This window comes from Strongylocentrotus purpuratus, unplaced genomic scaffold (assembly GCF_000002235.5).
Source record: "Strongylocentrotus purpuratus isolate Spur 01 unplaced genomic scaffold, Spur_5.0 spur5_contig_866, whole genome shotgun sequence".
NCBI classification, from domain to species: domain Eukaryota; kingdom Metazoa; phylum Echinodermata; class Echinoidea; order Camarodonta; family Strongylocentrotidae; genus Strongylocentrotus; species Strongylocentrotus purpuratus.
This window is the reverse complement of record NW_022145575.1, coordinates 1,867,235-1,884,184: the sequence shown is the minus strand read 5'-3', so window position 1 is coordinate 1,884,184 and position 16,950 is coordinate 1,867,235. Positions and strand designations below refer to the sequence as shown.

The following is a 16,950-nucleotide window of genomic DNA, read 5'->3' as shown; positions in this document are numbered from 1 at the left end:
GACAATCAGCAATGGAACGTACATTGACTGAAGTGTCCATGCACAGGTATCCTTATAACCTACATTGCGTCACAATCATAGGAATCGATACCCCACATAACATACCTCTCAGTGTCATACATCTGCAGGGAGGTGGCGCTATTCGCTACCGATGTCATCATCATCTGCAGCAGCCTGTGAGCCTTGCTGCGCTCATTGGTCGACAGGGAGGTCATGTGACTACACAGCCACGCCACGCAGCAGATCGGCAGACAGCAAACACGCCCCTTCAAATTATCAACCAGTTTCTGTGAAATTGATGAAGAGATGTTTGATTATGAACTGTCTCCTTCTGTTTGAATTGACAACATTTTTTTTAAATACTTTAACAAAGTGTGTAACAAATATGTGAAACAGAATACAAAACAAAAATGATTGAAACTTTATGCTGTAAAAGCACATGGCAGATGAATTGAAAGTCCTACTATGAAACTCAAGGCAAAGCTCCTTAAAACGGCTTGCATTGCAAGCTATCACCAATCGAAACCTAATAACTTATTTGAAACGTACGGATCAAGAGGCTTTGTGCAATATTTAAAGAAAATGAAAATGAAAAAGTTTTATTCTTCCACTCTCAATATAATTATTGCATGAAACTAATCTCTCCTGTCATCAATAACTAAGAAAACGAAAGTTTACAAAATTTTCTGTACAGAGCTAATTGGAGAGAAGCTTGCAAGATACGTCACAATGTTGCCAATTTTTGTTTCACTGATGACAATGTCAATAATTCATAACTTTCCTATTTTTAGTCGCTGCTCAAAATTTCACTTAACAGTTTCTCTCATTTTTCAGCTTTTATCAAAACCAACTGAATATCAGGGTGGACTTCCCTTTAATACTTGCAGAATGTGCCTCCTACAAAGCCACTGGTAAATAAAAAAAAAACAACTAGAATACTCACCGAGACATGTTCTTCACTGACGGCGCCATATTCCCAGGCATGTAAGAGATGTTGAATAGCATATGGGATGGCCAAACATACCTCACTCCAACGTACTTGACTGTAGAGAGAGAAAGCACAACAATTTATTCACTATCTTACCCAAGAGGCATGTGTTGAATAAGTTCAAGAGCCCTCTATGTAGGAAACAATGCCTAAGCGGTACCCGTTGATCCCCTATAGTCCCCTTTTTCTTTTGTTAATTGAGAGCTGATTTGATGAGATAACCACCTGCCAGTGACCACGCAGGGAGGTCTAATCCCTCCTGGCCAATCCTGATAGGCTTTAAAATGTATCTTCGGTAGCCTCCTGTAAAAATCTTCCCATTTTTAATAGCAAGTTGGGCACTGATGAATCAAGAACTATTAAACATTCATTTGCCTTTTTAAAACATATTGTTTAGACATGCTGGATAAAGTCTGTTGATCAGAACTATTGGTTTGTCCTCAGAAATTGCTTTCAGACAGCGATTCTGAATGGGATCATCATTTCAACAGAAAAAGTCTTTAAGATTGGCATCTCAAGTATCTCATAGACCATTTACATAAAAGGGCAAGTCGAGATCTGCAGCAGTTTGACAAAATTATCTGAACCACAGACATAAAGACATCTTGGATGTGTCATAAAACTCATTCTAATTCCTAGTATTCTAAACATCCTGATGAACTTGATAACATCTAAAATTGCCACATTCGCTGTATTGAAAACCTTACTAGTGTCATACTATTTGAGAAGCTAATTTGATTTGATTTTTTTTTCCTGCATGGTCATTGTCCAAAGTTACAAACTAATTGCAACATAATCATGATAATAGACAAATTATATAACGTATACATGATCAACATAAAATACTTACATTGTAATACATAAACAAAATAATCATGAAGAAGAATTGCCACATAAGCTAAGCTTGAAGGCGTGGCAATCCTTTATTAAACTATTGATCATTCAGACATATTTATTATAATACTGTCTGAACACTGACAAGAGTTCCTTATAGCGCTGAAAACAATCTTAAAGTGTTACTTACGCCGTTTTGAACTCCATACCAGTATGATACTGGTTGAGTAGCATATCAATCTTATTCGGATCAGCTGCAGTCATGCCACTCAATGGTTTGGTACTGGTATCATCAGGCATACAGTGATGGACCCACGTCTCAAAGAAAGAATCACCGCTACTTGATACAACCATCTGAAACGATGCCACATAGAGGAAATTATTGAAGACGTTAGGTCAAATCCTTGTCCAATATGATGGTAAGGCTTTGTATAAATATCATCATGGTCATCAGACAGAAGACTTTAAGAAAGTTACTTCTAATCAGAATTTAAATATTATACAAATAATATACAGCAGTGAGGCCATTAGTAAGAATTACCCGCTCAAAGCGAAAGGGTTAAAAGAGTAATCTTGGACACAAGTCCATTCTATACAACATTAAGCCTTAAGAATCCTGAAAAAGTAATGTAACAGGGCCTAACATCATGCAAACACCTTAAAACTGGCATAATCATAGGAACCTGCAGTGAAATGATGTTCCCAAATGACAGCTGACCAATGTAAACTGCAGTAATATTCAAAGTATCAAGAACCCACTAAATACTTAATTTTCCCATTCCCTTAAGGATAAAGTTGAGTTCTGGTCAAGCGATTGCATTGGGAAAGAAGTGGTGTTGAATCGATCAGAAAAGGTTGATCACGTAGCATATTAGTATTGGTGTGTACTGCAATGTTCATCAAAATGATGAGAAATTTGGCCCAGTCGTGGTAGAGTAACAAACACTGTACATAGTAAGATGTATATGGGACTACAAAAATATGTGGCATAAAATCAGGCCTCATTTATCAGCTGTTTCTTGTCATATTTACTCTGATGTTCTTCCGTACTTGCATAATCACAATGATAACGCTCACAAATTATTTTTCACCTCTCCCCAGAACTCAACCTTCTCTTTAAGCTTAAAGGTAAGGACCAGTTATGGTCATGCAATTGCATTGTGAAAGAAACGTTGTGGAATCGATCAGAAAAGGTTGATCATCTAGCACCTAGCATCTGCAAGGTTCTGGAATCATCAAAATGATAAGAAATTCGGCCCATTCTTCGTAAAGTTACAAGCACTATACACAGAAAGATGTATATGGGACTACCCTATATCTCTCACAGAACATGAGAGAAACAAATTTACCAAATATATGAATTAGTAGGTGGTTTCCCGGCAAATTTTTTATCATCATGTATTAGTCAAAACATATTCTTTCACATGATTGGTAATGAGAGCTTTCATTTCATTTTTTGAAATTGGGGCGTTTCCAATACTGGTCTTTACCTTTAAGCTTAATCTTAGATGCATCTCATTCTCATTCATTCATTTCATGGGTCAACCCATTGCCTACTGAAACTGCTTGGGCCCTGTATTAAGCCTATGGCAATGAGAGAATTCAAAAGTCAACGCGTTAAAGAATAAAGACTTACCTCAGTTCCATAGAGCTGAGCAATTCGACACAGCATGAGGAATGTGAGATCAAAGATGACGGCTCTGACTTGAGATGCCTTAGCATTCTCGGCGCTCGACTGCTTCACTATCTCGTTGATTCTAAGGCAATAGATAAAGAGTAGAAAGTTATTGCCGGGAAGTCTCTGATTTCATGGCTTCCTGGTTGATTCTAGGAGGCTTAGTTTTGTCGACAACATATTACAGTTATCATTGGTTATTCCACTACTGCTTATTTATCTTTTTATCAAACATGGATTGGAAAAGATCTGACTTGAGATGCCTTAGCATTCTCTGCTATCTCGTTGATTCTAAGGTAATAAATTATAAACTAGATGGAACTTCGACTGCGCGCAGTCGAAAATGATGCCTCCGTCATAGAGCAATTTTTCAAATTCAAGTTCAATTGTAATCCATTAACAGGTTCTCAGTATATCGTGATTACAAGCAATTTCTCATATACATATATGACCCTTTGATCTTTGACCTCATGAACCTAAAATCTACTCAGTTCATTGGCTCTGCAAGTTGTCCTGAGTTAAATAGTAATCCATGTGTCAGTTCTAATGAGAATGCGTTCACAAGCTATTTTTGCATACATAATGAGCCCATGACCTTTGACCTTTGACCTCATGACCCAAGAATCTACTCAGTTCAATGGCTCTACAGGATACATACATGTACATTATCTAAGTTTGGCAGGAATCCATCAATCGGTTCTTGAGATAACGCGATCACGAGCTGTTTTTGCATACATAATAAGCCCTGTGACCTTTGCCCTTTGACTTCGTGACCCCAAAATCGAATCAGTTCATCGGCTTTGCAAGATACATAAATGACCAAAGTTTGGCAGGAATCCATCAATCGGTTCTTCAGATAACGCGATCACGACCTGTTTTTGCATACATAATGAGCCCTGTGACCTTTGACCTCGTGACCCCAAAATCCAATCAGTTCATTGGCTCTGCAAGATACATACATGATCAAAGTTTGGCAGGAATCCATCAATCGGTTCTTCAGATAACGCGATCACGACCTGTTTTTGCATACATAATGAGCCCTGTGACCTTTGACCTTTGACCTCGTGACCCCAAAATCCAATCAGTTCATTGGCTCTGCAAGATACATACATGATCAAAGTTTGGCAGGAATCCATCAATCGGTTCTTCAGATAACGCGATCACGAGAACGGGACGTACGGACGGACGGACAACCTGAAAACATAATGCCTCCGGGTACCTCGTAACGGAGGCATAAAAATCAGCACTTATCATAGTATTCAGTAGAAAACTAATGTCCGAAAGTCTCAGATAAGATTGCATGGTTTTCTGGTTGAGTTTAAGAGAACTGATTTAGTCAACATCATATTACAGTTATCATTGTGAATCTGCTACTGCATATTTACAAAACAAATTAAGATCTTTGTTATTTATTGAATGAATGATTAAATCAAATTTTCTTCTGTAAAACCTACATCAGTCAGCTTTTGACAAAGTCTGTGATTATATTTAATCAATGCAGAATTCACACATCGTAATCCAAATAAATTTGTATGAGACAAAGGAAATAATTATGTAAATTCACTCCCTTTTGTGTAATCGTGGTGCTGTCGTCCTGACTTTTATTTTGTGTAAGGACGGCGCTTCACGTAATGGCTGCTGGAACAGCACTACTATGCTGGGAAACAAATTATTAAGGGCGTTATAATGTGAACCATTGTTATCATTATTATACTGTAATGTAAGTAATGAATGTACGTTGGTAGACTTGCACATTTATGCTAAAAAAAAATTAATAAGATCATATATTGTCGTAGCAAATCGGATTTAAAGGCAATGAACAATAGAGAATATGTTTCTTACTTGATGAGTTTCGCAGAGAACTTTGGAAGTTTACTTCTGGCTGCAGCAGCTGCTACCATGTAATCAAAGCTCTTTCCTGCTTTCATATGACCTAGCAGAACCAACATTTCATCTTGATTCTTCACATCAGCCTGAGAAAATACAAAACAATATTGATTGTTAGGAGGCGGAAGGAAAGTAGCGAGAAATATATGCAAAACATAAAAGCTCTTTCCTGCTTTCATATGTCCCAGGTACATGTAGGACAATGTGGTAATACCCTTTGGTGAGCAATTGATACTCAATGACCAATTCCCTTGGTAATTGAGTCATAAGTCTCTTACCGTATTTGCCGGCGTAAAGGCCGCACCGCCGTATAGGCCGCACCCCCAACTTTGACATTTCGTAGAGGAAAAAAAAAAAAAAAAAAAAAAAAAAAAAAACTAAAAAAAAAAAAAAAAAAAGAGAAAAAAAAAAACGGACCAAACAAAAAGATCATAATTTTCTTGTAAAACACTCTTTTTTTTTTTTTACAAACTATACCAATTCATCAATATTCTTATAAATCAACAAGAAGTTAACCTCAAAAATGATCATAATTTAGCAGATCTTCATCGACTTTTAAGCTAGTACTGTATCGTACGCAGATTTGGTATCCTACAATACCCCTTCCTCGATGTGCGGTGTAATCCGAAATAGCATTTTTCGACCTGCGCAGTTGCGTTGCGCGGCAGCTAGCTCCGTAAGTAACGGCCTGTCCCTTTGTTTACTTTTTGGCGATGCAGTGGTACGGACTTAGATCTAGATCTATCGGCAGATTTTTTTAGAAAAATAAGTTTTTTCGTCTTCATGTCAACTATGCAACATAAAAATGTCGGTAAGTTGTGTGGAGTTATTCTAGAATTGTCCTGTACCGCTGTCTAGTCATGCTACCGTTCCTATAGTCCCATACGTGCAAATGGACGTGATGTTTTGACCGCTGAATTTTGTTGTTGTTGCGTATACGCCGCACCCCGACTTTTTGATTTTTTCTCACCCGAAAATACTGCGGCCTTTACGCCGGAAAATACGGTAATTGCTTATTCTTCTAAGACATATTACTTGCTCTCTTAAAAGACACAAAAGGTAAATTCATAAATTAAACTCCCCTTCTAACGATTGGTTATGCATGACACAGTGAAATCAATCATATCCACAAATGATTTTGAGGAGATAGCGTTTGAAATGCTTTGATACCAACCAACATGAACAAATGTTGGAAGGCTGGTAATTAATGTCTTGCCATAGTTTGGTGTAAACCTGTTTTCTGGTTGCTACATTTGCATACTGTATATTAAAGCTGATATTTTCGTGAATGACAGGCTAAGAGACGTTTATGCGAGTAGTTGCTTTCGCGAAAAGCACACGTCAGAATTAATGAATGGGCATGACGTATTCACAAACTTTCTCACGCCAAGACATACACACACAGGTAAAGTACACGTACGTACACACACAAGTTTGAGCAGCCCATCGCACCACATACAGCCGAGTACCGTACCGACATAGAGTGAGAAGGCTGATTGATTTTAAGACAGGGGTGCGGGCGTAATGCATGGTGATTAAAATACCAAGTATGTATTCCATTCATTGACAAGAGTTACAAAAGAGTAAGAGACTTTTGAAAAATGAGAACTTTCCCACTTGTTGTCGCGGAAAGGTAAATCACAGAGTGATTGTTGCAAGCGGTACAAATGCAACCACTGCTACACATTAAGCTGTGTATAGCATGCTTAGTGAGTGTGGGCATGTACATGTACAGTAGAAGTGGCAGTGGCCAGGTAAATTGCACTGGCGAACGAGGGGATGCTAGCACATAATTTTATGCTGATATTTTCCCACTCTGGAATGATGAGGTGGCAATATTTTCATGTGTTGTTAAATTCGCATATTCACAAAAAATAAAACCCTCAGAAAAATAACAGCTTATACAGTACATTCCTTTACTCAAATTCAAGTTTTCGATTAATTGTCATTAACTGACAGAAGAGTGAAAGGACGAACTTAGATTCCCCAGATTTCCTGACTATTGACTCTGGGAACAAAAAGTTTTAATTTCCTGCTCCCCCAACCCTTCATAAAATCTATTGACCACTTTACCTTAATAAAATTGACGAGAGGCTCCGCCCTAGTAACCATGACTACAAGGGAGACGGGTTGCTGGGTGTCAGTGGGTCTTGTGAGTTTACTTGTGGTGGATCTAGAGAAAAGATACATGTACATAGATCAAGCAGAAGTCAAAATAATGAAAAGGAATAATAATTCCATTTACATGTATATAGCGCAAATCCTAAATGAATATACTATACTGCACTCAGTACAAAGTATCATATTATTAACCTGGCTGTAGCTGAGCTGCCATAATAAGGCACTAAAGCATTCAAGCGATTCCTTCCTGCTGAGTCCCAATTTACATCACCTGGGCGGAGAGTGGCAAATATAGATTAATGTCTTGCCAAAGGAGAGGCGCCGTGGTCGAGTGGATATGTCACCGGACTGCATAAGAACAGAATATTATTCTTAATATTATTTATTATTGGTGCCGCGGCGGGACTCGAACCGCAAACAATGCGATCCAAAGTCCAAACATGATGGATATTCGGAGACACACGTACGATTGTGGGAGTTTTTGTTCCATTACTACACTGGGAATGGGTGACTATGTCTTTCTTTTCTGTTTCGGATTTAAATGCACATCCCTGTACAGAGTAACTTTAATATTCAGAGTTGGGTTATAGTAATCTGGCTATTGTTTGCCTATAAAACATATAATTTAGACATACTGGATAAAGTCTGTTGATCAGAACTATAGGTTTGTCATCAGAAATTGCTTTCAGACAGCGATTCTGAATGGGATCATCATATCAACAGAAATTGTCTTAAGATTGGAATCTCATGGACTAATTACATACTCACTCATACCAAAACTCAACAAATCGACTTTGACAGACCCGGATTTGAAAACAAGTCAGGCCTTTAGGATGGTGACATTAAAGGTTGGTCTCTAGACACAAATAAGCACATCTGATTCATACAATCTTTACAAAATCCAACCATACACAAATACTATCATTGAACTTTCCACTCATCACCGTGTGGGTAGATCAGTCAAGAATCATCTGATTTAGTCATTCCTTGCCACACCACTTTAATCATAAAGTCCTGGGCCCCCTTTCATAAAACTTGTCATCAATAACAAGTTACGATAACTGTTATAAGCTACTGAAATCATGGCACTTGATTGGCTGTGAGCAAATTTGCCATTGAAATTTAGCATTTGTTATTGACAACAAGTTTCATGAAACATGGCCCTGGTCACTTTTTATGGAAGACCAACGCCAGCTCACCTTGCAGTAGTGATCTCTTTGACTTGCGTCTCATTGAGTACTCCACAGGCTGCGAGCTGTCCAAGGAGTTGTTTGATGGCATCGCATCGTTGCTTGGTATCCAGAAGGTCCAGGAGAACGTAGAATCGTAGGAGGTAGTGGAGACCTTCAACCAAGGCTTCACAAGACCCAGTGTCATCAGCCATGCTCTGCTGCAGACGCTGGATGATCTGAGGAAGCTGGGGATTAATAATACAAATTAAACTCACTTAAAAACTCTGATAAATGGAAATTCTTGATGGCAACACATTGTTTTTTTAGTATCCACTGGATCTAGGAGAACATAGAATCTTAGGAGACCTTTAACCGAGGCTTCACAAGACCCAGTGTCGTAAGCCACACTCTGCTGGGGACGCTGGATGATCTGACGAAATTGGGGATAGTAAGAGGAAATTAGAACTCTCTAAAATTCTGATAATGGACTTTCTTGATGGCAACACATAGTTGTTTAGTATCAACTCGGTCCAGGAGAACATAGAATCATAGAAGATAGTGGAGACCTTCAACCAAGGCAACACAAGACCTATTGTCATCAGCTACCCTATGCTTAGGAGGTTGGATGATCTGACGTAGTTGGGGATGTTTTCAATTTTTGATTGGAGGATTAGAGCAATATGGTATCCATGATACTCCTCCAAACCCTGGACTAAAAGTTACTTTGGAGAAAAATTCAAATTCATATGTTGGTGTACAACAAAAGGAAGAGTTGACCATCATTACATAACAATGACATCACAAAGGAATGAGAGGGTTGACAATTTGAGATTCATAGTGGTTTAGTGGATTGCGAGATGCCAATCTTACCTTGAGGAAAGTGAATGCTACCCATTTAATCTCCTCTGTTGGATCGCTGTCTTCCACCAGCCCTAGGAAGCTTGCATGGAGCAGCTCACGGTAAATGGCAGAGCGGGGGAGGTTCTGAGAGAGAGAGAGAGGAAGAATGATGAGAATCTGTCAAAATTCACAAACTCTCTCTTGATCATTTACAGTGCAATCCATGTATTACTGATATAGATGATTTGTTAAAAGATGTGTTGCAAAGTTGTCAGCATTTGGGGTAATATGTGGAGCCAAGGACCCCTTTCACACTACTATTAACAGTGTTATGAGAGCACTGGAAGGTCATTTGGGGTAATATTTGGAGTCAAGGACCCTTTTACACTGCTATTTGGGGGTAACTTTCAGATCCTGTTGAAAAGAGCACTGAGGTATTACAGTTTACCTCCTCCGAATAATAATAACAATAATAATTAAATCAATTTATACAGTGCATCTGCTATATTTACTATACTGCACTGTGATGAAAACAAAACTCATAACAGTGGTACTTTACAGATACACAATAAAAAGGCATGTATTCTGCACATTTTGTAACAAATTACTTGCTGACAACTTTCTTTTCAAACCAATTTTTAAAAGAAAAAAACAACATGATAACTTGGCACCTATGCTGTTGATCAGAACTAAAACGTTGTCCTCAGAAATTACTTTCAGACAGCGATTCTGAATAGGATTATCACATCAACAAAATAGTGCAACAATACCAATACAGAAAACGATTATTGTTTGGGGTAATCATAATATTCCTGGATTACTTGTGGAAATTCAATGTGCATTAGAACCAGACAAAGTAAAATTGATCAGTTTTGCAGGGATCTCATAAAAAAGAGGTCCTAGACTCACCTGTAGTCTCTCCATGAGGAGTAGTTGATCTACGAAGAGTTGAATATCACTGGTTAGATTGAGAGCTGCTTCCATGAATGTCATCACATTCACACTACAGCATAATGCCTTCAGCCCAAGCGTGTTCTCACATCGGCTGATTGGTCGTGTGTGAAGGGTCTGCATAGGTATTCTGTATGTACAAAAGGGAATCGGTCATGTTCACACAACAGTACAATACAACTTCCATGAATGTCATCACATTCACACTACAGCATAACGCCTTCAGACCAAGCGTGTTCTCACATCGGCAGATTGGTCGTGTGTGAAGGGTCTGCATGGGTATTCTGTATGAATAAAAGGGAATCGGTCATGTTCACACAACAGTACAATACAACTTCCATGAATGTCATCACATTCACACTACAGCACAATGCCTTCAGACCAAGCGTGTTCTCACATCGGCTGATTGGTCGTGTGTGAAGGGTCTGCATGGGTATTCTGTATGTACAAAAGGGAATCGGTCATGTTCACACAACAGTACAATACAACTTCCATGAATGTCATCACATTCACACTACAGCATAATGCCTTTAGCTCAAGCGTGTTCTCACATCGGCTGATTGGTCGTGTGTGAAGGGTCTGCATGGGTATTCTGTATGAATAAAAGAGAATCGGTCATGTTCAGACAACAGTACAATGCAGTCGGACCGATAAGGATGTTATGTGAATGGTCTGCATGGGTATTCTGCGAGAGAAGTGGATGGATTTGATACAGTACTACAGTTACATTCACACTACAGCATAAGGCTTTCATACTAAAGAGTGTTCTCACACAAGCTAATGGGTCGTGTGTGAAGTGTCAGCATGGGTATTCTCTATAACAAGTGGTCAATCGCATTGGTCAGACATGGTACTAAGGGTACATTCACAGTACAACATAAAACGTTCAGAACAAGCTTGTTCTCACCCCAGCTATTAAATGGATGTAGTGTGAAGGGCTGCTGTATTAAAACATGGACAATTGCACTGTTAAGATGTAATTCGACAATCAAATTCACATCAGATTATAATGCATTGGGGGTGTTCTCACACTAGCACATGTGTCAATTTAAGTGTCAGGCAAATGCAGGAGTATAAAAAATTCTTCTTTGTGTCCCCATGTATATTGTCAATGTATTAGTCATTGATTTACAAATTTTGAAGAAAAAAACCCTGATAACTTGGCATCTATTCTGTTGATCAGAAATGTTAGTTTGTCATCAGAAATTGCTTTCAGACAGCGATTCTGAATAGGATCATCATATCAACAGAAATAGTGACACAAGAAAAATCCCAGTCATACTGCCAAACCAAATAAACAAGGGAAACGCTCTCGGCAGTCTCGCCTGCATTACGCAATTCGATATGATGAAAAATTGAGGTTGAAACATTATTTATATGCAAGATGGCCCATTAGCAGGCCCCCAAAATGAAATCCTCTGAATATAATCAGCATTTTGAAAAGAATATTGACTAAGAATCATCAGAAGAATTATTTACTATTTATTGTACCACGATCGATAACTTTAATAAAACGAAATAAAACTTGAAAAGCGGCGCCTATGTCTTGCTTTTTGCTACGAAGGCAAGACAAAAACCACTACAGAGAACATGTGGTCTATTTATACACTAAAAGTAACCATAAACTGTACAGCTCATACCGTTGTACAAGTGGTTATGTGCCTTTTAGGTATACAGGAAGGGAACAAATTTGATAGAAAATTTGAAGGGCCAATCTATCTCCTACGGCAGTACCTACCGGGCAATGTCGGCAAGGTTGTTTTCTAGTTTCACCTTCAGAGAGTCTGCTTTCACGTCTTTCTTGGTGGAATGCTGAGGTGTTCTGGATAATAGATGCTCTAGGTTACCTATCAAACAGAAGGTTTAAGCTGCTCAATAACAAGTTAACATCAGATACTAGTAGAGTGTTAATTGCTACAGCAGCAAAAGTGTGTACAAATTGGCAGTTTTTTTTTGAAAATTTTTATCACATTGGTTCATTTAATACAATTTCTTTTTGTGTTTTCAAATCATGAGGGTGTGGAAAATAAGATTAATTGTTGCCATTTGGAGGTAGGAAAACTGAGTAAGAAAACGGTACGGACAACCAGAAAACATAATGCCTCCGGCTACTTTGTAGCGGAGGCATAAAAACCCTGATAACTTGGCATCTATTCTGTTGATCAGAACTAAAATGTTGTCCTCAGAAATTACTTTCAGACAGCGATTCTGAATAGGATCATCACATCAACAGAATAGTGCAACAATACCAATACAGAAAACTTGTTCAAATTTCCTTTTGTTTAAACTTTATTTTAGACCAATCTTAAACCCAGCTTTCAATCTTAGTAGAATACGGAGCATAGACTTCAAATTCACTTTTTAACAATATACCCGTACAGTGAAAAACATCTAGATGCTCTTATGCTGACGCCAGGTCTCTCACAAGCCTCTCTGAATTTTTTATCAATTTTGAAGGACTTTGAGCTTTTTAGGAACAAGAGTATTTATCAATCGACTGCACTTTGACTTGTCCAACTGCTGGACAATTTGGATTGAGTTTCAGTAATCAACTGCCCCGGAACATCTGTACCTCACCCTCACTAGAAGCCTTTCAGAAGTACTTGAAGAAGTACTTGAAGAAGTATTTATTGAACTCTTTTTCCCACCTTCATACAATGTAAAGCAGTGTGAAAACAATAGTGTGAGAGCACTCTATAAATGAACATACAGTCAAACCTGCTTTAGTGACCACCTGTCTACAAAGGCCACATTTGTTGTTTCCCTTGAAAATGGTTTCTCGTTGAATCATGTACTATAGGAACCTGTCTACAAAGACCACATTTTGTGTTTCCCTTGGGTGGTTGCTATAGACAGGTTTGACTGTATTATTTTTATTATCATATTATTGAAAACGACCTACTCTGTTGTCTCTGCTGCATGCCGACGGGCTGCGGTCCTGAAACACTGTTTATAAGCGTGGTCAGATCAGTCATAGCTGTCTCAATGCGTGTCCAGAGAGCTGAAGAAAATAAAGATACAGGAATCATTAATAATTGGCAATACACGAGTTATCTCATCTACCGATAGTCATTCCTTGCCACACGACTTCAATCATACTTGTTATCAATACCAAGAATTAAAAATTGTTATAAGCTACTGAAATTCTTACATTTGACTGGTTATGATTAGATTTGTCATAGATCTCTGGCACTTGTTATTGATGACAATTTTTATGAAAAGGGGTCCTGGTACTCAAGCAAGAAGCAATCAATCAATCAACAATGTGAGGCAGAGATACAGATTTAAGATGGTTTCAGTCTTTTCCAGTAACTAACCTGGAGCTAGCTTCATTGCCATTGCGGTTCAAAGAATCTTTAATCAAACAGTGAAATATAAACACTTGTATGAAGCATACAGGAAGTTGACATCTGATTGTGTTGTGTTTTTTATATGCATGTTTTTAGGTTTACCCTTTTCTTCATTTTCCAAACATTTTTGTTTCTTTATGCGATATTATTTTCAATTATCAACAAATTAAAAAGAAAGGTAATTCAAAAGATTGAAAAGATAAGACATGAGGTGTGTGTTGATCAGGATCAGTCAGTTATCAGCAAAGGAAGATTCCTCTGACAGCGATTCTGATATACTGGATCATCATATCAACACGTGGTAGCAAAATACATTACTTACGGTCCTGGTACTCAAGCATTATTACCCCGATATAGCCGAGCAGTAATCATTTACACTCATTTATACTGGGTGGAGAGTGGTAAACGTGGATTAATGACAGTCTTGTTAAACGATTTCAGTGCTGTGCCAGGATTCAACCCCTAAAAATGAAGGGAATGAACCACTGTATCACCACACCTCTACGCTACACACACTATATATAAATTGGTTGCCTGTACTGTTTTTTTTTCCACTTACTGATGGGCTTTATGGGTTCCTTCTCTGGCTCAGCTCCTGCAGCAGGTGTACCGGGAGTAGAGGACGATGTCCCACCTGTGGGGTCTCCTGGCCCTGCTCCAGGCAAAGGTGCCGGTCCAGGTCCAGGTCCCAGTACAGGTCCCATTCCAGGTCCAACTCCAGTTCCAACTCCTGGTCCAACTCCAGGTCCAACTCCAGGTCCAGATCCTGGAGGCCCTCCACCTACCACTCCTGCAGGACCTGCAATTAGAGATCGAATCTATTATTTCCCATTCCTAAGCAAATAATTACCGTCGGTGAAGGTGATGGGACAAACTATCACTTCCGAGGCGATCTGGATGTAGCTTTCTTTCCGAAGTGAAGCTGAGGAAAGATAGCGTATACATTCAGAATGTCAAGGAAGTGATAGTTTGCCATCGCCTGAAACCAAGAGGTGATTATTTGCTTCATATTCCACATCAAAAAACATTTCACTTCTTCCGTCATTTTAGGGCAACAAGTCATCAATTAACAGCTAGCAAACGGTGTAACATATGTACACAGCATGCAGTACTTACGTACGTACGTATATGCAACGTATACAATCTTCAGTGAAAGTGCGTTGCACTGTGTAGATAGTCTTCAGCAAAAGTGTGTTGCACTGTATAGATAGTACTACTTCCAACACGGTGCAACAAACTTTTCTTCTTCCATCAGTGATGGGCGAACTATCTTTCATTACGTGATTTACTTTTGACCAATCGTAGCACAAAATTCTTTGTATGTGAAATATAATAATCAATATCATATGCTCTACACATAAATCTCTTTCCTGTTGATTCCCCTCCGCAATGATAGTTATCTGGCTATTCATTTGCCTTAAAACATATTGTTTAGACATGCTGGATAAAGTCTGTTGATCGGAACTATTGGTTTGTCATCAGAAATTGCTTTCAGACAGCGATTCTGAATAGGATCATCATATCAACAGAAATAGTGGCAAGCTCGGCATCTCATCGACTTATGACATATTCACTCATGAAATTCCCCATTCATTCAAAGAGTCAATGAACCTACGAACTTATGAGCCAATGAATTTATGAACCCACAAACTTATGAACTCATGAATTTATGAACCCACAAACTTATGAATTTATGAACCTATGAAGTTGTGAAATCATGAAGTTATGAACTCATGAATTCATGCCTATGTAGAGCAGGAGCTTGAGGTTGTCCCGGCTGCACATCTTACGCAGGAGAAGTCGTCAACCTTTCGGAAGATGTTCTTGCACTGATTTTACAAGACACGCTTTATGAACATATGAAATTACAAACTTATAAACTCATGAACTCAAGAATTAAGAACTTGTACACTCATGAACTTATGAAGTCATGAAAACTTATAAACTCGTAAACTCATGAACTTATGAAGTTATGAACTCAAGAACTTATGAACTCACAAACTCATAACTTATGACTTTATGAACCCACAAACTTATATGAACTCATGAATTTATGAACCCACAAACATATGAACTAATGAAATTATGAACCCACAAGCTTATGAACTCTGAATTTATGAACCTACAAACTTCTTAACTCATGAACCTAGACCTTATGAACTTTTGAACTCGTAAACTTATGAACTCGTGAAACTAACCTGCTATTGCTGCCGTTGCTGCCTCCAGTTTGGCCAGGCATTCCCCTTCATCCTCCAGCCTCCCTATGTAGAGCAGGAGCTTGAGGTTGTCCCTGCTACACATCTTGCGCAGGAGGTCGCTCATGTAGTCCACGTTGCGTGAGATGGTGATGATGTCGCGCGACTCCACCTGGAGGTGCTCCAGGGACTGGGTGATGGAGGCCAGGAGCCAGTGGACCACCTCCAGGAGCTCCACGCTTAGCTGGAGACCTTCCTCTACCGTACTACGAACCCTGTGTGTAGACAAGACAGAATGTCATCAATGTCCTTTTTAATCTAACACTCTCCATAACAACATCATTATCACTCAGTCTACTTTCCAGCAGTTGTCTGCATCTTTAGGTAATGAAATACTATATATATTGTTTATGCTGTAAATAAGATTGGAAAAGTTCATATTTCACCTCAGTTCTCGGAATTTAATGTTTTGTGCATAATTCAAGCCATATCTCATGCATTTGGTAGAAAGCCTTTATGCGATATTATTTTCAATCATCAACAAATTAAAAAGATAAAGTATTAAAAAGATTGACAAGATAAAACTAAAATTGTATGAGGTCTGTGTTGATCAGGATCAGTCATTTATCAGCAGAGGAAGATTCCTCAGACAGCGATTCTGATAGACTTGGTCATCATATCAACATGTGGTGGCAAAATAGAAGTGTTGTCGTCGAGTGGTTTAAGCACTTGACTTGAAATTCAACGGTCATGGTTCGATCCCCAACACGGCACTAATGTCCTTTGACAAGGCATTAATCTACATTTGCCACTCAATACCCAGGACAGAAATGGGGACCCGGTAGAATGATGAAAGTATTTGTGTTAGTAATTGCCTATGCACTCACAGTGACCATATTATGGTAGGAATACTCCCCAGGGAGTGGAGATGGTGCAC

At 38.7% G+C, this 16,950-nt stretch overlaps 1 protein-coding gene across 2 annotated transcripts in view; it reads right to left on the bottom strand.

The window, feature by feature from the left end:
* Positions 1-16,950, bottom strand: part of LOC105441628 (mediator of RNA polymerase II transcription subunit 24) — a 30,763-nt gene that overhangs the window by 10,349 nt on the left and 3,464 nt on the right. For both annotated transcript variants that reach the window (XM_030974440.1, XM_030974435.1), the window contains exons 4-16: positions 16,017-16,288; positions 14,378-14,617; positions 13,371-13,469; positions 12,207-12,315; positions 10,427-10,598; positions 9,548-9,661; positions 8,705-8,922; positions 7,458-7,557; positions 5,340-5,470; positions 3,459-3,579; positions 2,013-2,176; positions 944-1,043; positions 106-287 (exon numbers count right to left, since the gene is read on the bottom strand). In XM_030974440.1, the coding sequence (XP_030830300.1) occupies positions 106-287; positions 944-1,043; positions 2,013-2,176; positions 3,459-3,579; positions 5,340-5,470; positions 7,458-7,557; positions 8,705-8,922; positions 9,548-9,661; positions 10,427-10,598; positions 12,207-12,315; positions 13,371-13,469; positions 14,378-14,617; positions 16,017-16,288 (2,022 nt within the window). The remainder of the gene's footprint in view (positions 1-105; positions 288-943; positions 1,044-2,012; positions 2,177-3,458; positions 3,580-5,339; positions 5,471-7,457; positions 7,558-8,704; positions 8,923-9,547; positions 9,662-10,426; positions 10,599-12,206; positions 12,316-13,370; positions 13,470-14,377; positions 14,618-16,016; positions 16,289-16,950) is intronic.